This window comes from Staurois parvus, unplaced genomic scaffold (assembly GCF_062004578.1).
Source record: "Staurois parvus isolate SC_StPar_1 unplaced genomic scaffold, SC_StPar_1.0 ptg000243l, whole genome shotgun sequence".
Lineage (NCBI taxonomy): Eukaryota > Metazoa > Chordata > Amphibia > Anura > Ranidae > Staurois > Staurois parvus.
The window spans coordinates 14,804,266-14,830,411 of NW_028318039.1; the positions used below are offsets into that span (position 1 = coordinate 14,804,266).

Genomic DNA, 26,146 nt, shown 5'->3' on the forward strand with positions numbered 1-26,146 from the left:
AGCTGTGATTGGACACAGCTGGTCACATGATAAAAGCGGCTGTGATTGGCCCGTTCCATAGCCATGGAATCAGCTGTGACTGATGGCGTGCAGGAGGTGCGGTTCTGGCAGGATGTCCATGGACACCCTCCAAGAACTAGCCCACCGTGCTGTAGCCATCTTTTGGCTATAGCGCGGTCATGAACTGATTAAGTAGTAACAGAAACAATGTTTTATCCGATTTGGGATAACATTTTTCAACTAAAGAAAACAATCTGACCATTATAAGAACCCTTGTCAATGTCAAATTGTTTGTCTCAACCCTCTAACTTCCATTTTTGCTGCACAGCTTGGTCTGTGAAAAGAGAGTTGAACAACATCAGGCGGAACAAGTAAAAAAAAAAAAACACTTAAAGCAGAGTTCCACTCACCCTATCAAAATATAAAAGTCAGCAGCTCCAAAAACTGTAGCTGCTGACTTTAAAAAAAATAAAAAAAAAAAAGAAAAAAAGAAAAAAAAGCCACTTACCTGCCCCCCAGGAGGCCAGCATCTTCAGTGTGGGCACCCGGCTGTGATAGCTTGCGGCTTCACAGCCGGGTACCCACTGCGCATGCGCAAGTAGCGCTGTGCTTCCTGAATGGTCCTGTAGTCTTCTAGGACCTGTTACGTGTCCCAAAAAGACTACAGGGAGAGAGGGAGAGAGGACACCTTCCATTTCCAATCACCTAGACAAGCAGACCAGAAGTGGGAACCTGTTAAATTCAGGTACCTGCTCGCCCCCCCAAAGGTGCCAATCCTTAATGGGGAGCAGTCCTTAAAGCGGAACTTCCCCTTGTAGGTGGAGCTCTGTTTTAAGTTATAGGGGGCTCACATAAAATGCCTCATTTACTATTGACAGACTGTGTCTTAAAGCAGAAATGCACTCTCTCAAGCAACATTGACTGTTCTGAATCCTTATGCTGCCAGCATTAGTTAATACTGTAGATAGGAGAGTATTTTATATTCACTTGATTTAACCTTTTTTTTTTTCATATTTCTTAGTTACTTCCTAGTTTCCATACCTAAGCACATTACGTCATACATCCCCAGAGTCTTCAGGAAGGGAGGAGGGATTTTACCCCACTAAGCACACCCTCCTGCCTGTATGCCTGAGACAAGGGAAGATGGATTCCAGGAAGTAAATGCTACATGAATCATCTACCCTTACTCAAGATGGCCACAGCCAAAAATGTGAGGGGGTTGTTTTTCTAAATGATTTCTCAGCAAGTCTGCTTTGAATATTAAAAATGAATTAAATAGTACTTTTTGTGTTTGGCGCTCAGATATAGTGTAGTCATTTTTAATTTGCCAAATTAACATCAGCAAGAAGAGTGCTTCAGAGGAAAGTGCCTTAGGATGTCAATTAGTTCTTATGAACCTGATACCGTGGTTATGCGGTTCCATATTTTTTTTTCTTTTTACACTCAAAAAGGTCACCTAAATGCACTTAATCACAATTCATGATTCCAATGAAGTTTCATTCTTCAGATCAATGGTTATTCCTTTCTGGGGAAAAAAAAAACAAAAAACACCACATTATAAAATACCTTCTTTCCCCTTATTATAAGTGATCATATTCTCTCTCTGTTGTTTTCAGCTGGGGGAGGAGAAACAGCAATACACTGAGCTTCCCAGTAAGAGGGTGGGGAGGGGGGAGTTTGATGTCAGAACAAGTACAATCATTGGAGGCGAGCAGGCTGAGTTACCAGTATAGCTATAGAACTGACCACGGTGTGTTCTCCTGCATACGTAGTGTGGTCAGTTTTTAATAGAACCGCAGAGGGACTGTCAGGAACCCCAGAGATGTCACACAAAAAGGAAGCAATACAGAGAGAACAGGATATTTTTTCACACAAGTACATGGTAGAGTAGGCACATATCAGGAACATGAACTGTTGGGTTTACATATCCTTTAATGTCTGTTATATTTGGTCAGAAAGACATAATCTTTGGATTTGTAACAAGTCATTAGCCTTTTCTTTCTGTTTTCTGCAGAACAGAAAAAAAAAAGTGCACAATTGCCCAACAATTTTACTTTTATGACAAAACTGCATAGGTTCTTCTAATATAAATATAAAGTCAGACATACTAGAACAGATACCATACAGAGATCACCAAATGAAGTGGTAAACAAAAGCAAAAACAAATATGTAGTTTATAAGGTCTGCATGGGTATTTAAAAAAAAAAAAAAAGTCAGGTTTAATAGCATTTACATTCACCAGGCTACATTATTTTGTAGTGAAATGTGTTGTGTAGATATGCAGCTTCCACAAGTATTTCCATACCTCTCACTATGACCTGGGACAACACCACACAATTATACCCTCCCAGCTATTGTCAACCAAAAACTCAGCATTACATGCCTGCTTTTGCTTTTTTTTTTTTTTTTTTTTTTGGGGGGGGGGTGTTATATTTAAGTAAAAAGAAAGGTAATGAACACCAAGTGTAACTATGTTTCTTACTTTTTGCTACCCTGGCAAATATAAGCTAAATACACAATTTGTATAGACTACAGTGTGTTTTGCTTCAAAACAAGTTCACTTTATAATGGTGTTTCAGAATAGACCAAATGGCATACTTTGTGAATATAAATGCAGTACTAAAATGTATTGTTGTTAGGTAGGAGATGCCTACACCGAAAATTACTTTAGGCATCGTCTGTGTATTTTGTGCTTTGGTATTTTGCATTCAGTAATGGTTCAAAGCCATGTCGCTGTTTTCTATGCATGAAGAGAACAAGGAGAAGTAGAACTACAAGTAAGGCAATAAGTACTCCTCCAACAGTTGATGCCACAAGGACTCCTGCTGCCCGAATGTCTGCATCAGAAGCTGGGGACAGATGGGAAAAAAACCCAAAAAACAGGATTAGAAGCATTTACTGTGCATGCTAGGTCATGCTTGACTATTCATATACAATGATAAATATCTACAGGGGCTGATTTAAGCGAATGTTTCTTCACACATTTTAAAGAACTTGGGACACTGCTTGGATTACATGCATTCTTTGAAATATGATCAGTGATAGCGCAAACATACAAGAACTAAGAAGTATGATATGATGGTGCAGGGTGTGGCTCCATTACCTGGTAATGCACACTGCCACATTATAGTACAGTGCTGTATACAATACAACAGCATCTGCTGAGCTGGCACAAGCTGCCACTGTACACCTGCAGTCTCTCCCCCCTGCTTTACAGCAGGTGTAAAAATTCATAACCATAGGCAAAAAATGGGGCCAAAATAAGCCACATGAAGGGCAAGCAACTTTTTACTAATTCATTTTGATTTCAATATTTTTATTGTTATAAAGCATAACAAAGAAACAAAAATAGCCCTTGTAGGCCCTCCAAAATCTTACAGTATACCTCGCAATGCAGGGAAGCTCAGATACAAAAAAATAAATAAAAAATAATCATAACACAGTGGAAATATAGATGAAAAACACAAACCTGTAGCTCAGACCACCTTGCAAGAGGAAACCGTGAAACAAGTCTCCAGCAGACTCAAAAAGGGGTAGAGATGTTGGGACTGTAAAAATGAGCCAAAAGTGCCACAGCTGAAAAGCTATAATCCCCTACAACAGGCAGGGGCGGACTGACAACTCATGGGGCCCCCGGCAATAGAGGATCATGGGGCCCCTGTGTCCTCACCCACACTCAAAAAAGTCTACGAAAGGTACCAGGGGCATGTCATGGGGCCCCCTACTGACCCCAGGCCCTCGGGCAGTGCCAGAGTTCCCAAATGGTCAGTCCGCCCCTAACAGCAGATATAAAGGAAAACACCATACCATACCATACAATACAATGTAAATATAGCTTGCAACTAGAAAAGCTACAATTTCTGGGGAAATTGTGTGAAGTGTTCTTGCCTCCACCAGTAGTCTACAACTGGAGTAGCTTGCAATAAGACAGCAAGCCATCAGAGGGCCTAGTGATTGAAAAATAATAATAGACTAGGAAAAAGGAAAAGAAAAAAAAAAAAAAAAGGCAGAAAAAAAAAAAAAAAAAAAAAAAAAAAAAAAAACACACACCACACCCCACACTTTACAGAAGTTGGTTACATTATAGGTTACCTTGACCGACTGACATGGATCCAATTACATTAGTGCTTTCTAAGAACAAGTATGCAGATCATTCTGACATATTTCTATTTGTTCAAGTTTCTAGCAAGTATATTTTATACACATACCTGGTAGCTCAATAGCATATGTGTAGCCCAACTCTTCTGCAGGAAGGAACAGCGCATCATTAGTTACTGGAGGAAAGAAAGGCACTATGTTGTACAAACGGTTGTGTCCTATTGGTGCCAGTTCCTGGGGCCACACTGCATCAGAAGGCTGGAAACGCTTCATCCATTCATCAAAAATTGCATCAGTAAAAGAATGCAAAACCTACAAATATGAAGATGTTCATGTCAGGAGAGGTTTATAGATGAATCGTTGACATATGTTTATATTAAAAAAAAACACACACACCCGCAGTTCTTAGTGCACATTAATTAAGGTAGTAGAAAGGAATTAAAGAGAGGTCTAATGGTCAATGAACATCACTGGCTAGGGATGCAGGGACTCTGAGCAACTCCTTGGCTCAAGCCAACTATCAAAAGCCTTCCAATTGAAGGTGTGTGTATTCTGGGATCAGAATAACTGAAGTTGACATTGGTAAACTGTATAAGTAAAAAAGGTTAAAAGGCTTTCTGCTCGTGGACTTCCTTCTAACCCCCATTGGGAGCATTTTCTGGTAATGGGCTTGTGCAACTCGATACTGTAAGTCATAGCAGAAATGCGGAAACAACTGGAGGACGCAGCATAGGCCAAGTTGAGTGTCTCTAAAGGGATGAGCTCATGCTAAGGGTGAGCGACAGAAGCTTTTATGTTCTTTAGATGCCTGAAGGAGCCGTGTGTAAAAACAGTATCTCAATGTGCTCAGGGGAACAGGGCCTTTCCAGGCCTGAATGGATTAAGAATGCCATGTTGATCATTCAGCCCAGCATAAGGCACACCATGATTACACAACAGAAGCAAGTTAAATACTCTATGCAGTAGAGTACACAGACCCATTCACATAAATCCCTGTCCAATGTGTCAGGACTATAGAAATTCAAGTTTTCTTGGACTGGTCAGTTACACATTTGTAGTAATTCAAAGAAAGGACATAGTACCACAAAAATGGGGTCATTGGCTGCAGAATGGGACAGGGCACTGGTTCCATTTAAGAAATCATGAACTAAGTTATGGAGATTCATTATAGGAAGATCCAATGTTCCATCCGGTTCCTCAAAGCCTTCAAGTGCATTCCTTTATTTAAAATATATAAATAAAAAAATTGTCAGTCATCCAGTATAGCAAAAGGAAAAACAATGACTTGGACGGACACGGACACACACACACACACACACACACACACACACACTATCAGGGGAAGATACTGTCTTTTAACCAAAATTCAGTTCCTACTTTGGGAGCCAGTTGATAAAATAATGCTCCACCCTGAAAATCTGCTCAATATTAGGTACCAGAGCATGTCTCTTGGTTAGCTTCCTCAAAACCTCATTGCATATAAATTGTAAGCTTCTTACAATGCTATCACACCATCAGTATTTTGAATTCCCATCAATTGTACCTGCCCCAACAATAAGCAATTATCATATAAAGAACTATCAATGTAGCGCTTAACTGATGATACATGTTTATTAATAACCAATCATCTAACAAGGGTGAGAAGTCACATATAGATAAACACAAATAAACAAATTAAAAAAAAGTCCAAATAATTTGGAAGTGCTGGTGCTTTGCAAGAAGCCAGAACCCAAAAAAGAATAAAGTCTTTCACCTTCCACTCACACAGCCTCTTACCCGAGAGTTTGACCACCCGAAGGACTGGTCTAACAGCGCAGTTATCAGGCTCAGCGGATGCATCAAGGACTGGCAGATTGTTTGGATTATCTGGGGGACCTATCTGCCAGTCCTTGATACATCAGCTGAGCCTGACAACTGCACTGTTTGACCAGTCCTTTGGGTGGACATTAGGATCCTCATCGTCTTCACTAATAGAGAATCCAGGTTTGTTTTTACGTGACGTATATTTACGTTTGAATCTACTCCTTCCACGTGTATTGGATAAATCAAATATTTCATCCTTGCCCCAATCTTCTATATTCCTTTTAAATTTTTGTTGTGTAAATTTCAGATTCTTTTGAACCTTTTCAATCTCTTTTTTTTTTTTTTTTAAGAAGCTCATTATAGTTATTCAATTCTGGATCATCTTTAAAAGGATCAAGTGATTTAGTGCTTATATCAATTTGTTCAGATAATTTGGTTGGTTGAATTTTTTCTTCAACTATAAGGCGCATGATTTCTATACCATGCTTTATACATTTATCCTTCCATTTTTCCAAGAATCTTGGAGTGTGGAGATGTTCAGCTGGAATTACCTTCTCCCTTAATCCTCTGGGGATGATTCCATTCTCAATATTTTACTCTAATGATGTAATATCCCATTTTCGATTTAAGTATTTTATTGTTAATTTTGTATGATTTTTAAATTTGTTTTTAATCTCCCCTATATGGTCGTCTGTGGCCTGGTTCATAGCTTTAAAGAAAGCAGAATGTATTTCTGCATCTAAATCTTCACCAATCTGATAAGCCATCCCAAATGATCAAAGTGTGTTCACCATGTATAGCCAAAATATTTCACATTAATAATTTTGTGAAGAATCATTCCTATATAAAGAATGGCCGAACAGGTACAAAAGACCTTCATATTGAAGCATAAACAAAAAAACAGAAAATGCCATCATAAAGGGTGTAACCACCCATCAAAAGGGTCTCTCTGACTCACCCTATAATTGTGAAGATAGAATCATTCCGACCATATTGAAAGTAGACTCTCCATACATGACTATAACCTCTCCTATATGAAGATTTCTTCCTATCGATAATTACCGGTTTCCCAGCCATACACTTAATCACCATGATCCAGCTAAGTGTACACGCAGGACTTTTTTTTGTTTTGAACTCACGGTTTTTAATTTTGATTGACTGTGTGTTCACCATGTCATATGCCCACCTTTTCAGAGGATCCTAGTGATAATAAAGAAATTATTTGCATCTACTATTGATGTTCTCTGATTACTCTGCATTGAATTTAAAAAAATACCGTTCGTTTTTGCAGTTTGCTCTAGTTGACTGCTAACTTTTTCTAAATCTGCTCATACTCGGTTTATAATCCACACCCAAATATAGGGTGAGTCAGAGAGACCCTTTTGATGGGTGGTTACACCCTTTATGATGGCATTTTCTGTTTTTTGATAACCTGCACTACCCTATCACTGGCCATATGCCCCCAGTTATACCACTGCTACCAGGTTTGCAGAGGGAAGACCACTTAATCAGAGACTGTCCCTGGCAGAATGGGATCAATGGAAAACATGCTAGATTGCTAGATGCATTGCCATTATGCAGATAAGGCACTGATCTGTAACAAGTATGAAAATCAGGAAAGTCAGGACGGAGCCAGGAACACTTTAACTGAATATTTGTTTTTGTTATTAACTTCATGCATTGAAGAAAACTCAAAGCGCGGGCACTGGCCAAGACAGGCAAACAGCTAACATCTGCAGAATGAGAAGTCCGCAAAAGCAGGATTTCGGGTTCTTCTCAGAAAAAGATTGTGTATTTGTGAATCCCCAAGATCACACTCCCCTTAAACCTTGGCAAATATAAATATGGTGCTGCTTGTTGGTAAGCTTAAAAGCCTCAAAACATGTAAACAATATATACCGCACTCCTTGAATACTGTGAATCAAAAATGAATACAACTTATTGCCTCTAACTCATGTGCAAAAACAGATAATGTGAATGCTTTGATAGAATAATAAAAGTCCATTCTTTTGAAGCTTCATATACGGCTTTCATTTCCAGTGTGCAAAGATAAAGTCACCCAAGAAATAAGTGCTACTCCTCTCTTCCCAGAAAAAGTAACACCGCACTCAAAGATATATGTCCTCTTCTCTCAAAGAAGGTCACAAAACGCTTGGAGTGCCACAAATAGATATCTTCTTGTATTAGCTGACTTGCATATACAGACCACATCAGATATTCCCAAATGTAAAGCAAGAGACTCTAGATGGGGAAAAAAAATCTCCCTCAGAGGGAAAGACAGAGGACCTCCTCATAATGTAGTAAAAGTTAATTTAAAAAAAAAAAAAAAAAAAAAAAAAAAAAAAAACACACACCTCTATAAATTGTGCTTACATTAGTTAAAATCAATGAAGCACATAAAATCACCAGAAAGGAACACCAGTTTGCATTCCACCAACCGGAAGGGACATATCACAGAAGCTCCATCCAACGCATTTCGTCAGCAACATCTGACATCCAGCCTGTTCTGTTTTTGCACATGAGTTATAGAGGCAATAATTTGTATTTATTTTGATTCACAGTATTCAAGGGGTATGGTATATATGGTTTACAACTGTTGCGTATTTACTAAAACAATTTTGTAAGTTAAAAGTAAACAAATTCACTGACAAAATACGTACCTGAAGCTAAAAGTAGAGTTTGAATAGTAAGGAGGATTATCAAACTCTGTGAGGGAAAGGCATTTCTGTACATCCTCTGTGTTTGGCAGTCGCCCACCAAATCTGTCTATTGGGGTTCGGCGAATAAAACCTTCACTAGTTCCATTGCACAGTGTAACAAGACGATTGTACTCATCCAGACTAGGATTTTAAAATGGAAAAATTAAAGTTTAACAAAACATGAATTTTCAAATCAAAGAAGTTTTTAAGAGTGTTTTCTTGTCCAATTAAAACTTTGTAGTTTATTTTATTGTAGTCAGTAGTGTCCGTGCTAATTCACACATGTGCAGTGCGGATTGAAGCTCAGGTGTCACAACTAATTGATACAGTAGTTCAGGTCAGGTTTACATCAGGTTTAGGTCAGGATTTTATCCTGTTCACAACTGATGACATGTGCGATTTAGAAATTATTCCCAATAGCCTGTAATCCGTACCTGAACCGGAACGCACTGCTCAGAATTCAGACAGGACTCTTTCAGTCCGCACTGCCAGTGCACCGGACATATGTGAGCAGGCACTATAGGAGCAATGTTATTTCACATGTCATGAGGATTGGAAGCGGTTCAAACCACATTCAAGTGATCCAGCACACCTTGTTTGAGAAAGACCCCTCATGTTCTAGGTTTCTAGTACATGAAGTGAAAGTAGAACTTCCAACTGGGAACGGGGGGGAACCCACACGCCACAATTTTAACTTTTTACCATTATTAAATTAGAAAATTGGCTGGTACTCCACTTACATTTGCCAACACTATATAAAGTTAGGTAAGGGTATAGAGCAATCAATGTCAGCTCATATGCGACTTTTACAAGGTATAATGTTTTTGTGTGTATTTCAAGCATGCAAAGCACAACAGTAGTTGCACAGAACTGAATTTCTGTTATTGATAGAGTATTGCAGTATATACATGCTTAGGACTTTTGCAATACAAAAAATGAAAATATGGAAGTGCATAGTTTTAAAATTCAAGTAAGTGCCATACTCCAATACTACCTGAACTAAAAATAATAATAAAATTATTAATAATAATAATAATAATAAATATCAGTTATAATGATAACTGCCTATTCGAACCTATAACCATCTGTGTTTCTAAGCAATAAGGCATTTCAAGTCAGTGATGGACTTCTCCAAGGCCCCTTAAACATCTCTCCCATCCATGCGATCCAATGTGACAAATTATTTCCCTGCAGTTGGGAGAGACTTGGAATATCATTGTCCCATCATCACACTCCTACCATAAACCTTATTTATTCAACTGATTTAAAAGAGGAAGGTTACCTATTACACACTATCTCCCAGCGTGAAAACCTGGAACCAAGACTTATTAAAGTGGGGTCATCTGGTCTGGGTGCACCAAACAGTTCATCTGTGCAGACATCACACTCATTTCTTCCAGTTGCAAAATTCCAGTATGGTAAAGCAAATGAGTCATTTCCAAGCATTTTCTGTAATAACAAGTAGCAAAAAAAAAAAAAAAAAAAAAAAAATTGCAAAAATTACTATCCTCCATTTAGTATGTTTTTCTCTACATACATTGCATGATTAGATGATTAGGCTGTATAAGGCTAAAAATTACTACATCCATGTAGATATATCCATTGAGTATTGAGGCTATAAGGGACCAGCACAGTCTGGTAGTTGCCATTAGGGTTTTAAATTATTACCTAAGGCCAGGTTCTAGGTTTCTTAGCAAGTTCTTCATCCCATTGGGTGAATTTCCACACAGGCAGCAATAAAAACCTCAGAGGTTCTAGCCCTTCCCTTTAAAATTTTGTCTTTAGATATGTATTAAAGCAGAACTAAACCCATCCATTTAACAGTTTCCCAAAACAGTTACAATCAAGGCATGCCATGAATGATAACTGTCAGAGTTGCTTGTGCTCTCAACCAAACTGTCAAGCCATCAAATGGCTGGTGTGATAACTGATCACATGTGCAGCACCATGGCGACTACAAATCAAGCAAAAGCCAAGATTGCAGCTTCCTTGGCTGTAAAAGTTATTAGGGCCTAATTCCATTTTAGGTAGTATAAGCCATTTTGAGAGGAGCAAGCAAATTACTTCTCATTTAGGTTTGTAGATTTCCAATGCCAAAGGATTCTTTGCCTGGCTGCTAATAGAAAAGTGCTCAAGAAAGTGTTTTTAAAGCAAACCTGGTGGGAGATTTATCAAACATGGAGTGCAAAATCTGGTGCAGTTCTGCACAGACACCTATCAGCTTCGAGGTTTTATTGTCAAAGCTTAACTGAACAAATTGAAGTTAGTAGCAGATTGGTGACCATGCACAGCTGCACCAGATTCTGAGCGCATCAGTTTTAGTCCTCCATTGTCTCAGAACATGAAACATTTTGTATAACCTCTATCTCGTAAATCTGATAGGCTTCTGACAAACACGGTTGCCCAAAGACAGAGCCAACAAATGTTCTCCCATGTAGCAGCAAATTTTAACTTCATTGAGCGGGAATGTAAGAAAAAAGTTTGTATTAAAAACACCTCTTGTTGATGATGGTTTATACCCACATTACCTGTAAATCTCTCTCCAGCCACAACAAGTGATATCGATGCCAAGTAACAAATGCAGGACCCTTGTGTGAGAAATCAATAGCTTTGAATGGACGGCCTGGCCCTGGAATAGAGAAAAAAAAAAAATATAGAAGCAAAAGGAATTTTATATTCCACTCCAAGAGACAGTTATTATCATATTTTTATGTTCATTGCCGCACCAAAGAGCTTGGTACAAGGATTAATAGACACAAAGCTGAATTTTCTATAGGACAATCAATTGATTAATTGGATGTCAACACAGTCAGTTAATAGAACCTATTATGATTAGCCTAGTGAGACAGAGTAATGATGCTGTAAGGTATAGTTTTAGGTCCACTGCTTTTTAATAGTCTGTGGATAGCTGAATAGAAAAAGATATTGATCTGGTTAAATTCCATTTTCTGGAATAAAAATATAGGAAGGTTACCCAAACAGAAAGTATAACTTAAAATTACATTCCACAAAATGCAAATATAAATCAACAACTAAATAAACACATAAAAAGTAGCCGGTTTTGATCGTTCAGCGGTAAGGGTTGTTACCAGTATACTTGAACTATTATCAAGAATTCTATGAATACAAGCACAAGGACACTATTTAAATGTATAGGACCTTGGCGTGATTAATGTGTCCCCAGCACATTTGTAGCACAATAGTCATTGATCACATTAGAAGAGCATCTGGTGAATGCAATCTCTGCTGTTTAATGCAAAAACTACAAACACTTGAACGAGGGAAGTACCGTTTTTTTTTTTCACCTGGTTGGTGCACCGTGACTATCTGAGCCAGAAGTTCGGTCCCCCTCCATCCCCCACAGCCTTCTGGGACAATTCACAGGTCCCAGAAGACTGCAACCAGTTCACAAAGTGCAGCACGCTTTATGAATGTGCAGTAGGAAACCAGCAATACCAACAGTATTTGCACCGGCTCACTGAATTTTTTGGGGGAAGCCTGGAGATCCGCTTTAAGTCGGTTTTAACTTCCCTTATAGAACAAGCTGTCCAGAAAAAGTAGCAGTTAGAGGGCTGAGACAAACCATTTACCACTGGCAAGGGTGCTGACAATGGTCAGCTTTTATTCATTTATGTAAAATCATTTGTCCTATTTGCCCTCTCCTCAGACTGACAATGCAGCTTCCCAAAAGGTGGCTCTTCTGCTCCTCTATCCAGAGTGGAGACACACCAAGGCAGGAAGTGTGTTACTGCCCAAAATCACCAGGTTGGAAAGGTAATGGGGAAGGGGGGGGGGGGGGGGGAGAGAAACAATCCACTGACAGGGGCTTGCATTGGTCAGCTTTTATTAAACTTTAGTTAAAACCTTTATCCAAAAAAAGGAAAAAACCCTAGCTGGAGATAAGTTAAATGTGTAATAAACTTGTGTAAATACATTCTAAACCTACTAGCCCATCTAACACTACCCTCTCCACAGGTTGATAATGCCATGGTCAGAGGGTGGCTATAGTGCTCCTCCATAAATGCAGTGGAAGAGTGAGTGTAGCCATCCCAAGCCACTATGGGATCGATTCACAAAAGTTAAATAACGACTGAAAAAAATGCGGTAAAATAACGCATGTGGTACATTTTCTGCAAATGTCCAATTCACTAAGAATTTTGCGGTATATAACTCTTGCGGTAAAATATCTGTATTGCGCCAATTTAGCGCACGGTAGCTGGTTGTTAAGGAAGCCAGACACAGTGTCCTTAACAGTGGATAACTCATCAGCTGTCAGCGGGTGTCCCACTGACACCTGAATGAAAACAAAACATGCCAGCAACTACAAAATGGGAAAAAAAAAAAAAAAAAAAAAAAAAAAAAAAAAGGGTGCGGGTCCCCTCACAATCCTAAGGGATTTAGGGTCTGGTATGGATCTGGAGTGGACCCTACGCCATTTTTTTTTTTTTTTTTTTAATTTTGGCATGGGGTTCCCCTTAAGACCAATTCACCCTATTGGTCTGGTATGAATGTTAACAACTTACTGCATTTTTTTTTGCGGTGTTTTTTTTTTTTAATTTAAATATTTATTAGTTTCTTATTATTACAAAAATTCCATAAGAAGAGACACAATACATATAAATAATCAATACATTTCTACTTTGCCCCTTCTATTTACCTCTTTTTTTTCTTTTCCCTCCCAACCCATTTCTACCCCCCTTCCTCCCCTCTGCAAGATCTCCAATCTCTCTAGGCCCAATAACTTTAAATAACTTCCTAGTTTAAAATTTTCTATATTTCTCTTTCAATCCTGATTTTTCCCATCGCGAATAGTATAATTCCAACCTGTCTTCCTGAATATAGTAAGATTTTTCCATTCTACTAATCTGGTTTACCCTATTGATCCAATCCTCCTCCGTCGGCACCTCTGTCTTCCGCCAAAACTTGGGTATCAACCCTTTTGCAGCACTTAAGTAGTACCATACGCCTGATTCTTTATATTTATTTATTGTTGTCTCAACATTATGTAGGAGACACATGGTTGGGTCTAACCCTATGTCATTTCCAGTTATTATTTATATTAATTTAACTATTGTCTTCCAGAAAACCTGAATTTTTGGACATTGCCACAATATGTGAAACACCGTGCCCTCCTCCCCACATCCTCTCCAACACATTTTTGAATTCTCCCCCCTCATCCTGTGCTCAGTGCTCGGTGTAATATGCCATCGTGTCAAACATTTATAATTAATCTCAACGTCTTTCATACTAACACTCTCATGTACCAGTCTAAATATCTTATTCTGTTGATCCTCATCTATCACCACCTCCATATCTCTTTCCCAATTTGTTATAAAAATTAACTTTGTGTCTGTGTCTAATTCTGTAAGAATTCTATAAATTTTTGTAACACCGTGTTTCCCATCTCTACGTGTTTCTAGTAGCCTTTCAAACATATTCCACTCCTTTTTTAATCTCAAGGGTTTTGGGAGATTTCCAATTAAACATTTTAATTGATGATATTTCCACTCATCTATTTTAATAAACATATCTCCTCCCCTCTCTTTTAATTCTTTAAATGTTCTCAATTCCCCCTCTACCAATACGTCTCTCAATTGGATATCTTCCTTTTTAAACCATCTCCCTGATATCGCATCTTTTCCTGGAGGGAAAAACTCCGTGTTTGCAAGAGGCATTAATATAGAGTTGAATTCCCATTTCATGTGTTTATGTAAATTATCCCATAGCCTTAAAACATTTCAAGTGAAAGTGCTTGTGCTTTCTTTAATTCTTCTATAATGTGCTGGAACCCATATCATCTTACTCAAACTAATTCCACTCAGTTCATTTTCTATTTTTACCCAACTTTTCCCCTTATGGTTAAAAGTCCAATCATAAATTCTTGCTAAAATTACTGCTTTATAATATCTCTTGACATCTGGTAGTCCCATCCCCCCTTTCTCTTTAGTCCTACTTAGTGTTTCGTATGATATTCCTGGTTTTTTATTCCTCCATATATATCTTGTTAACATTCTTCTCATTATTTTAAAAAACGCCTCTGGGAGTTTGATTGGGATCATTTGAAATCTATAGAGTATTTTAGGTATAATTACCATTTTAACTAGGTTTATACAACCTAACCATGATGGGTTTCCTCCTTCTAATCTTTTTAGTTCGTCCTTAGTCTCATTTATCAGAGAAATATAATTTAATCCATACAGTTGTTTATATGAGGTAGCGAGTTTTATTCCTAGGTATTTTATATCTTTTTCTCTCCATATAAAGGGGAATTCTTTTTGTAGCTTTTCTTTTTCGCTCTTTGGTATATTGATGTTCAGAATCTCTGTTTTTGTTGGGTTAAGTTTTAGATTTGATAGTTCACCATATTCCTTCAGGGTCTTCATTATACTTGGTAGTGTTATTCGGGGGTTGCCTACATAAAACAATAGGTCGTCCGCAAAGGCCGCTACTTTATGTTCTATATTTTCTATCTGGATTCCCTTTACCGCTCCGCTATTCCTTATTATTGATAACAGGGGTTCCAATGTCAAAATGTACAACAAGGGGGACAATGGGCAGCTTTGTCTTGTTCCATTTGACATCCCAATGGATTCCGACCTCTCCCCATTTACCATGATGATTGCGGTGGGCTCCCTATATAAAATTTACCTATCCACTCACGCAGTCTCTCTCCAATCCCCAACACTTCCAAGTTGTCCATCATAAAGCCCCAGTCCACTCTATCAAACGCCTTTTCGGCATCAATTGACAAGAGCACCACCGGGGCTTTCCCTTTTCTACTTTTCTGAATAAGCATTAAAGTTCTCAACCCATTGTCTCTACCCTCTTTTTTTTTTGCGGTGTTTACAGATACATTTTTAATTTTGCATTTAATACTGCAGAACCTATTTTTTTTGTGAATTGAACATTTTGTTATCGCATGCAATCATTTATGCAAATTAGTCACATAACAGTGTTATCGCATGCGGTCACCTTTAGTGACTTGACCCTAAAATGTGTGTTATTGCCCAGATAAACAGGTGAAAATAAAGGGAAAAAATGAATGCATTTACAACATCTAAGTACTGTCAAGCTGCAATATAGTAGATTTTTGTTATTTGCGTTAGATGGACTTTAACCTAACAGCTCTCCACAAAAAAAGCTATACAGTCTTCCCTTTTAATAGTTTTTTTTTGGTAATTTTAAAGAAAATAATATACCCAACAATGTGTCTCTGACAGAATAGTAGTGAAGCCAGACAAAGAAGTCATAGATGCTGGTGTTTGATACTTGTGGTTCAGTTCCATTGGGCCCAAGTAGACCAAGCCAGTGTTGAGTGGCAATTACATAATCAGGATGAATGGTATTCTTCGCACGATCCAGTGCATCCAGGAACTGAGTTCTCTCCTGTGCCGTTAAAGAATGTATATTTTTCCGTACAACTGGTGGCTTCCTTTGGTCACAGTTAGGCCCCATCCATCCAAATTTACAGTCTCCACAATTATAACCTGCAAAGTTTCCTGGGGAAGATATATGTATAAATTAAAATATGAGTAAGCTGCAATTTAACAAGCAATACATCAGGAACAATGCAGCACAAAATAAAGCCTGCCAGATCCATGTGTTAATGTCTTTGTATTGTCTTTATAGCATAGAAGATTGGTACAGAAACAAGAATAGAAGTGCAAGACAACAACCAGATTTAATGTAAATGCCCCAACTGCACAAATCTTTTGCCAACAGAGTTGGTATTTTACAAATTTCACGTACTGCAGGTATATTCTGTGATGAAATAATTACCCAATTCATTGTCTGGCAAGGACTTGTGCAATAATGACAACAGACATCTTTCTCCTCACTATACCTCTACCATCCAAAGTACCCACTCTAACTTGGGCCTGATTTATCAGTTGGGAGCAGTCCCAAGAATAGGAGATAATTACTTTGTTGTTATGAGTTAATGCACGTTCCACAATATTTTTTACCATAGTAATAATTGTGTCATTAATATAATGTTTCTAGCTGAGCAAACAAGCACAAAACAACATTAGTTTATTCTGTGAAATGTTCTATAATGATCACTCCACCCTCCTAATGTAAAATCTATTTTAATAGACTGGACTAGCCTGTCTTTATAGATTTAGCTCTGTAAAACATAATTGCACATAAAATGTTCTTAACTCTTATTCCTCTTCTATTCAGTTCTTGGTCGATTTTTGGTAGATCCTTAAAATTCTTCCACTTATTTCTGGAAATTGAAAATGGGTCAATAAACATAAACTATGCTCGATTAGGGAGAATGAGACTGAATATATATATTCAAACAGCACTCCTAATTCTACTGGGGAGGAAAAAAAAGAAAGTTCTAGCTCAGAGAAAAAAATTTACAGATTAGCAATTACATTTTCTAAATGACAGGACTGCATATTCTTTAATTATGGACCTAGCAAGCTAAGGAAACGGTTGCAACCTGTAAGTGATTTGTACTGAATTTATGTAAAACACAAACATGGACAGGGTAGATATACATTATATTCTGTATAGTGATATCTGCAGGAGATAGCCCAAACAGTACTCTTTGTAATAACAAAAGCAAAAAACAGAACTCCCTGTCATGTCAAACAAAACTTAGAAGATGCCTATTGGTCTTTGAGTAAAGCGACCAATGCTGCAATGGTGGCAGAACTACCACAGCACTAAACATCTGGACTAGGGGTCCTCAAACTACAGCCTGCCAAAGACATTTACCTGGCCTACCAGCTGGGGAAAAAAAAAAAAAAAAAAAAAAAAAAAAAACCATGGCGCTGCCCAGCTAGCAAGTAGCTAAGCCACTCGCCGAGGACCCAGCGAGCAGTAGCCTGGAAGCCTCTGATTTCACCAGTTGCAGCGACAAGAGCAACAGGAGAGGAGGAGAGTGCACCAGGCACAGTGCATTGAGCATTGCGGTGTCCAGTGCAGTTTAAATCTTGTATTGTTTTTTCCACTATAAATAAGATGTGTGGTGTGCATAGGAATTTGTTCATATTTTTTTCAAACTATAGTCTGGCCCCCCAACAGCATGAAGGTCAGTGAACTGGCCCCCCATTTAAAAAGTTTGAGGACCCCTGATCTGGACTGTATATTTGTTAATCAAAGCCACATCAAAGCTTAAATAATTTTACTGTGATCACTGAAAGACTAAAATGTTATTACAATGGTGTTTTCAAGGAAAATACCCAGGTTGCCATTGATGACCTCTCCCAAGAATGCTAGTTATCTAGCCTTCATGGTCATCTTATGGCTTCATTTTGAGTCTCTGACCCTGAACAAGCATGTAGACTAGAAGCTGGACTTCACATATTAAATTTTGTAAAGTGCTGCACAAACTGTTGGTGCTATATAAATCCTGTATAATAATAATACTATATTCTTGTTCTAGATCAATGACTCAAATATTGAAGCTAGACAGCCAGGCAACCATTAGTTTCAAAAGGTCAAAGGTAGCCTACTTATGTCTCTCCTGACCAGTTTTGTTTAATCATTTATATCTAAACACTAGGGCATAATCCAGCCTCTCAACCGTTTCAGAACAGAGGAACCCTTGAGATAACTTTCCAGTCTCGGAATTCCTGCTAAAAAGGACTATATCTACAACTCATGATACATTAGTGTGATGGTCATGTGAAGCATGCTCCTTAAACTTGTGGTCATTAGGAAGAGTTACCCTCTTATAGATATCTAAAAACATTAATGTGTCAGTGGGAACTTATCTGAGAGGCAGACATTGCTCCAGGAACTCCTACCAACCTCTGGAGGAACCCTAGCATAATCAGACACCGAATGAGACTCCTGTGGAACTAAAAATCTCAGGGATTATGCTATTAACACATTTCTAGAATAAGATATGGTTATGCTATCTACCCAAGTCAACACACAGCAGTTTCCTAGCAATTTCAATTTTTTGACTGAATTTTAAAGCACAGGCAAACCAACCAAGTAAAGGAACCTACCACCAACACTTCACTTTTTCATGGTTTAAGAAAAAAAAAAAAAAAACTGCTGGTGTTAGCTTCCATTGGGTTAATATAGCTATTGAAATTTGGTTTAAACTGGTAGATCGTTGCCAAGGTGTTTGTGAAACACACACACACAAAAAAAAATAAATAAAAAAAAGTAGGTTATACTGTTGGCCAAATAAGCACTTTAACAAAATAGAAACTATACTGGCACCTCATCACCTGGCCACCGAGTTGTATCTCACCTATTCCCAGTGGCCATCCTTAAACCTGTGCACAAAATAGCACCCCTCATTAAAATGATGCATTGACAACTCAATCATAAAGGCCAGAAGGCAGCAAAATTACATCTCAAAGGGTCCATTTTTTATGGCTGCATAGCAATTCAGCTAATCTGCAACGAAGGAATAGGAAACTAAGGTAAATGCAGAAACATATGTAGTTAAGAAGTTACGCAATATCACTTTGAAGGAAAAGCAAATTATAAACTGCAGCAGACTGATGCAGGTGGGGTTGCCTATTAGAATTTAGCAGGCTAGGGATCCTACTCCAAGTTTTGTCATGGGACTAAATTTTTCAAAGATATGCCTCTGATCCTAACAAAGCTTTGGACATCATAACATAATATATTTTTTATTTCTGCAAACTGCCTGTGGCGATTGCCTCCATCAAATACCTAGCAATACCAATTAGCAGCCACCGAACTGAACAAAGAATACAAGTTTCAGATAAATGTCAAATCTCAAGGATGCTTCACGAAAAACGGCTCGTTAGGTTCACCATTAAGAGTGACTTTTCAAAATGTAACCATGTACATTCAGCTACAGTGGGAGCCTTCATGGCCTACTGTTGTGGAGATGGTCCAGGGAACAGCTCTTTAATGAAGCATCTGGTGAGAACAGTTTGTGTAAACACATTGTGCCATCCATCTAAGATCGCAAAGTTGGACTCAAGTAGCATGGCAAATTTAATGGTTCGGTGTCAAATTAATTTACTCGCTCTTAGTAACACAGGGTTACAACTAAATTACTGTCATTTGATAACTAATTAAAAGAAAAACAAAAATCATTTGTGTTTAACTGACTGGAAAATTAATTTTACATGGGAATTGATGCTGTGCAATCACGCTGAGCACAAGGCGGTTTCTTTTAGTTGGAGTGCATAGAAACTATCAAACTAGGTCTACGCTGGATTTTTAGACTCTAGCTATATCCCAACAGAGTATGTGTAGGGAAAGAGTCAGAGACATGAGAGCTCTGGGCAGATTTCCTCCACTCTAATGACCGAAACGTTAAAAACGTAAAAGCCATAGATACAGGAATCTTCCAGTGTGCAGGCGACGTCGACTTTTCAACCACACAACATTCCAAGTGGAATCTTTGCTGTAGCTTTTCTTGGGGCTTGTTCCCCCTTGGTAATATTAAACATGTGCTCTCAGAAAAAGAAGAATATTACAAAACCGGGGATTTAACATACACCAGCAAATGTATCTGCAACATCCCAAGTGACTTTAGGCCACACCAATGCATTGTGTTTTTTGCCCATTTTGTGTTTTTTTTTTCAGCTTTATTTTTTTGTTAGTGGAAATTTTTTTTTGCTGAACAGAATAAAAAACGCAAAATACAGGGAAACTCTATTGTAGCAAAAACGCTGCTTTTTGTATTAAACAAAGTCCCTGACCCTTTCCAAAAACATAGCAGCTCAAAAAAGCATAGAAAGTGCTTCCATTTCTCCCGAAAGAGCGGGAGAAATGGAAGCACTCCCACACTGACAGCACAGTGCAGAAGGGCTTCCTTTGACAGGTTTGTTCTTTAGTATCCGCTACAGTGACACAAATCTGGACAAAGCCTTGTCATGATTGTGTGGGAGCTCAAGTCTTGCAACATGATGAGGCCTTTTGAATTGGGCTGTTAACAAGTATCCATCTGCCTGCCTATCCATTGACCCAGAGGGGTTCCTAGTGAAGACACGGTACATCTAAGGGTCCTTTTCAGCCCAGGTATAAGACTATCAGGAGTACCTATACAGGAAGGATCCAGGAGAGATCCACAAGGCTTTGTGGCCCCTAGGGGTTGCTGAGTGGAGGTGAGAGGCCATTGCAGCCATTCTTAGGAGCACCTACCGGTGTGTCACGGTTTTTGCATGATCCAGAAGACAAGCACTTCAGCTGTGTTCACATTCATTGGACTTTGTTACATTTGTGTTAATTTATATGCATTTGATGAGCACTTTATTTGCCTTTATCCCTCCACAGGGATCCATGTGTTGATAGGTTTGAGTCCCAGCTGTGGGGACTAAGGGTCACTTGTCCATTGATCCCTCATTGGGATTGGGTTCACTATATGTTAGTCACTTATTAGGTCTTTTTGACCTGGTTTGTTTTTTGAGCACTCAATGTCATGTATTTTTATATATGTTATTTGTATTATATAGAATTTTTGGTATTGAGCGCTACACCACTTTATTTATTTCCCATAGGAAACCATGTTAAATGGACTGTAGTGAGTTTCTGAAAAAAAGCACAAAAAAAAAAAAAAGTGAACCAGCCAAATCAGAAACTTCTCACCTACATGTAAAAATCTGTATTTTCTGCTAGAAAAAACTCCCAAACAGTAAATATTTTTAATCAGAGGCCCTACAGAATAAAATGGTGAGTGTTACAATGGTTTATGTCACGTGGTATTTGCAAAGCGATTTTTCAAATGCTAATTTTTTTGGAAAGAATTACACTTTAATTTTAGTGCACACAAACAATAGAATACCCAATTTTTTTGTAAAATGCAAAAAGATGTTGCACCGAGTAAATAGATATCAGGCATGTCACACTTTCAAATTGCGCACGCCCGTGGAGCAGTGACAAACTACAGTATACTAAATTATCCAAAGGAGATACTCTAAAAGCTTTTACAGGTTACCACTTCAGAGTTACACAGGAGGTCTGGTGCTGGAATTATTGCGCTCTGACGTGCACAATGATACCTCAAATGTGTGGTGCGATTGCGGTTTACAAATACGTGTGGAACTGATGTTCACATTCGTCTTTGCACATGAGCACGAGGGTGCTTTAAACCTTTTTTTTTTTTCTATTTATTGTTTTTTTTTTAGTCTCTTTACATTTTTTTAATCAACTGTATTGTTAATCACAAGAGATGAACAATAGCATGGGCAGTGACAGGTACTTTGATCTGGGGTCTATTAGCCCTCAGATCTCTCCTCTACCCTTAAAAAGCATCTGATCAAAATTAAGCTTGGTTTGACCCCATGCTTTGCCAAGCCAGCAATGCCTTATTTACATCCGGCAAAACTGGGATTGACAAAATGCTCTTTGCTTCCGCTTTCTTAGACCATAGGGATGATTGGGGACATTTCAGTGCTCAATCATTTCTATGGTCAGACGGCAGAACTATCGACTGCAGTCTTGGGGGACCCCCTTCTGCTGCCTGTAAAAGATAATTAGCTGCTAGGATCGGTTTTAAAAAAACGTCTATCACTGGCTGTAAAAACACAATACTTGCTTGTAGCTGCAGGCGTCATCCTGGTATAACCACTTCAACCCTATGACGTATATGTACATTAGCTGGGGCTAAAGTGGTTAAAGTAGCATTAAACCCAAAAGCAAACATTTATTGTATTGCAGCTTACCATTTCTTAGATATAATGGCTACGGTTGCTTTTTTAAGGCTATCTTCTATTTGCATCTGATGATCTGGCCAGTAAGTCTTTTTTTTTTTTCAAAAGAACAAGCTCTCTGGCAGAATGCATCAGTTACAGAGATGAGACAAACCATTTACCACTGGCAGTTTTTATTTAGTCAAGTAAAAACCTTTATCCCAAAAGGTCAAAACTGTTGCTGTAACTGCTTATAAAGCATTAGCTAGAATGTGGCTTCAATTTGTTGGTGTAGCTAAATCTGCTAGTCCATCTAATAGTCCCCCTCCCCCCCAGACTGGCAATGCTGCTGTTTAAAAGTGCCCCTTCATCCAGAGTAGAGGGCACTAATACAGAAGGTGTTACTGGCCAGATCAGATTAAAACAGAGGGAAAAAGCCTAAAAGAGAAAACTAATGCAGCCGCCACATCTAATGATTGGTAAGCTGCAATGTATTACATTTTTGGTTCTGGGTTTAATACCGCCTTAACCAAATGTTAATCACTTTTCAGAGGCATTTGACAGGTAGTGAGGAGTTGACGTATTGCCTCCTCACTGCCTGTTTTACCCTGTAGATTCCACACCACTACACTGAATGTGGCGGTCACATGACCCTATTCATTTTAATAAGTTGCATTCAGCGACAGTGAAAAATGTTTTTTGCCGTGAAACAATGCATTACGACCATGGCATGAATACAACTCCATCCAGTTGTCTTTGAAACCTAAGGGGGGGGGGGCAGTAAAAATGTGATTCAGCTACCTCTTTTTACTGCCCCACTGACTGCCATGTGAATGAGTGCATACAGCATCATTCATTACAAACACAACTAGGAATGGAGCATTATTAAGAATTTCTGAACATTTCACTCGCTTGTATGCAAATTCAATTAAAAAAATTATATAATGTAACTATTGAAACATTAACTACAAGGCAGACATGGAATTTCTATACTTGTATTTATATCAAGGGATAAATAGTTCAAGGCATTTTTAAACAAGACAGAATAAGGGGGAACTTGTTGTTCTGTATTAAACCCTGGACATTTCAGGGAAAAGTAAGCACAGCCAAAAACTTTCATCCTGGTCACCACTGTCCATGAGATAACCAAAAGTTTCACAGTTGTCACCAGAGCAGGAAGTGAGGGGAAATTGTGATGATGTTCTAGTGCTAATAGTCTTAAATAACGCAAAAGCAAACATTATATTGCAGGCTTACTATCTTTTAGATCTGATGGCTGCATTAGTTTTCTTTTTTAGGCTTTTTTCACTCTCGATATGAACAATTCATCTATAGTGCACAACTTTTTGATGGATATGCCGTGTGGGCACAAGGAAGGTGGTTTTGATTGATAGTGAAGATGTGATTGCCCTTTTCAGATGGGGCAGACCTGCTAGCGGATCTCTTTGTTCAGCAGGGGATCTCTCTGCTGAGCAAGCAGATGACAGGTCTGTGTCCATTCCGCTGCTGCACAGCGGATACAGGCAGAGCCTGCTTTTTCCTATGGGGCAGTTGGGTGGAAGCGGACCACCTGTGTTTCCAGATCAGATTTGCCAGACAAATGGGGAACAGTCTGTTTTTGGTGTACAGCAACAGATCTGATGCCGACGGGTGTCAGCAGACAATTGTCCGCTGACACCCGCCAGTCCATAGAGGTCTATGGATGGCCTGATCGGGTCCGCCTGAAGAACTGACAGGCGGACCCAATCAAACCGTCAGTGTGGGGCCTTATGATTGCAAGTGATTAATCACATCTCTGTTTCCATCACGTCATCTCATAATCTGATTGGTCGAAATAGAATCGTTTCCATGAACACAGTTATCTCAGCACGGTCAGTTGATGCAAAAAAGAATGATCATTTTCTGTCCTGGCCAATCAACTCTGTTTGACTGAATCCATTCTAAGGCTTCAGTGGCTTTGAAATCGTGTGACTTCACTTGAAAACGCACAATTTCAAAGTCGGATGTCAGTGCGACTTCATGCACCGATGTCTATGCAAGTCATGCACAGATGTCTATGCAAGTCACAATGAACTGCAAAAGGTAGTGCATGAAGTACTTTCAAAATTGGTGCGACTCCAATTTACCGCCTCCATTGCAGACAAGGGCATGACTTGTCATGTGCTTTCAAACTATCAAATTGCATGACAAGTCACACCAGTGTGACCGGGGACTAAATCAAGTTGAATGATGGCCTTGCACATTTCCATAAATACCGGTATGTTATAAACCAGTGTGCACTGCCGCTACATAAATCCTGAATATTAAAGCAATTTTTTCCCAATAGATGTCTTCCGATAGGAATAATTAATCTATAGCCTACAACCAATTTATCTGATAAGCCTCACATTGGGGAAGTAGATTTCAATTAACCGCTTCTGCACCAGAAATACTGCTACAGGGCGGCACGGGTGAGCAAAATCACGCCATTTGTGGCCTTGGCTATCAATCACCGGGTTTCAGCGGTGATTGCCGAGTATATGACAGGTGAGAGACCGGTGTATAAACACAGATCTATCCCCTGTCAGCTCCTGGACATTGCTTTGTATGGCTCTGCATGGCTACCCTCCTCCCCTTTAGGCGCACCCTGAAAACCCACCTCTTCAGGGAAGCCTACCCCACCCTCACCTAACAGCCGATCTACTCCACTCCTCCCACCACTCCATCCCCCACAGCCACTTCCTCCTGTACCACTATCCCCTCCCTCCTAGATTGTAAGCTCGAAAGAGCAGGGCCCTCGAACCCCTCGTGTATTGTATTGTCACTGTATTGGCTCATGTTCTGTCCACCACTATAATGTACAGCTCTAAGCAAACCTTTTGGGGCTATATAAATACTGTATAATAATATTTTTTTGGGGAAAAAACGAAAAAAGTCATTTGGGTGCAGCGTTGCATGACAGCACAATTGTCAGTTAAAGTAACGCAGTGCCGTATCGAAAAAAAAATGGCCTGGTCAGGAAGGGGGGGGGGGGTAAATCCTCTGGAGGGCAAGTGGTTAATAGATTATTGTAACTTATTGATGGCAACCCTGTTTTTCACGTCATTTCACAAGCTGTGATTATCTTGAACAAAGTATCTGATCATTGCTGCTGATCAATATTTTCCTCCTCCCAACTGTATTAGGTCACATGTGATTGAAAAATCAAGTTTAAATACTTCAAAAAGAAGTTTGCTGATTTCAGCATATCAAACAATAACAAGTGTGCATCACCACCATTAATCAATCAGTTTTGGCTATTCAACTGCAGATCGTTTTGATCAAACCATGAAATGAAAGTGTGTGTGTGGCTACCATAAGATCATACAATCAGATTGCCATGGTGTATGGCCAGCCTAAGACAGTAAAGAGATGGATCAGAAGCAGAGGTGTCAGGTGGGGTGTCAGTGGCAGTACTCACCATTGCACAGGCAGGTGGCGTTGTAGAACTTGAGTGGCCAGCGCTCCCGGTCATCCACATTGCGCAGAGTGTACGGTCCGCTCCAGGGGCGCTCATCCACCTGCACAGCTACACACTGTCCCCTGCCCTGGGCAGAGCCGCACGTGTTGTCTACCTGGGAGCCCAGAGGAGGGCAGCACCTCTTGTTCACCAGAGCCGACACTGTAGTACAAACCCTGGGGAACTGCGCTCCCAGCCGCTGGGTACACAGGGCAAGCAGGAGGAAAGCGCCCACACTCCACATAGCAGCCATGTCTTGTGAGAGAATCACCTCAGCTTGGGCAGGGAGACTCGTCTATGTCCACCCGGAGTCACTATACACTGATTTACTGCACAGGTGATGGGCCCATTAATGAGAGGCGGCCTGTGACTCGGATAATCCTCCCCGCCCACACATGACCAGGCTCCCCGGCCCGGCTGTGCAGGATTTTATATGAGGAGAGGATTACTGGGCTCCTCGTGAGGGAACATGACTGACCTATAGA

At 39.3% G+C, this 26,146-nt stretch overlaps 1 protein-coding gene across 2 annotated transcripts; it reads right to left on the reverse strand.

The window, feature by feature from the left end:
* Positions 1 to 1,914: 1,914 nt before the first annotated feature.
* DCT (dopachrome tautomerase) lies at positions 1,915 to 26,125 on the reverse strand. Of its 2 annotated transcripts, none has more exons than XM_089680475.1 (8): positions 25,623 to 26,120; positions 15,800 to 16,099; positions 11,129 to 11,229; positions 9,883 to 10,049; positions 8,562 to 8,741; positions 5,181 to 5,316; positions 4,209 to 4,410; positions 1,915 to 2,849 (listed from the first exon to the last, which is right to left on the reverse strand). In XM_089680475.1, exons 1-8 carry the CDS (start codon positions 25,912 to 25,914, stop codon positions 2,668 to 2,670), a joined length of 1,560 nt encoding a protein of 519 aa, XP_089536601.1. In that variant the 5' UTR covers positions 25,915 to 26,120; the 3' UTR covers positions 1,915 to 2,667. The 2 variants fall into 2 exon arrangements, with proteins under 2 accessions (XP_089536601.1, XP_089536603.1); XM_089680477.1 differs by lacking the exon at positions 1,915 to 2,849 and adding an exon at positions 3,418 to 3,548 and having other exon boundaries at positions 25,623 to 26,125.
* Positions 26,126 to 26,146: the final 21 nt, after the last annotated feature.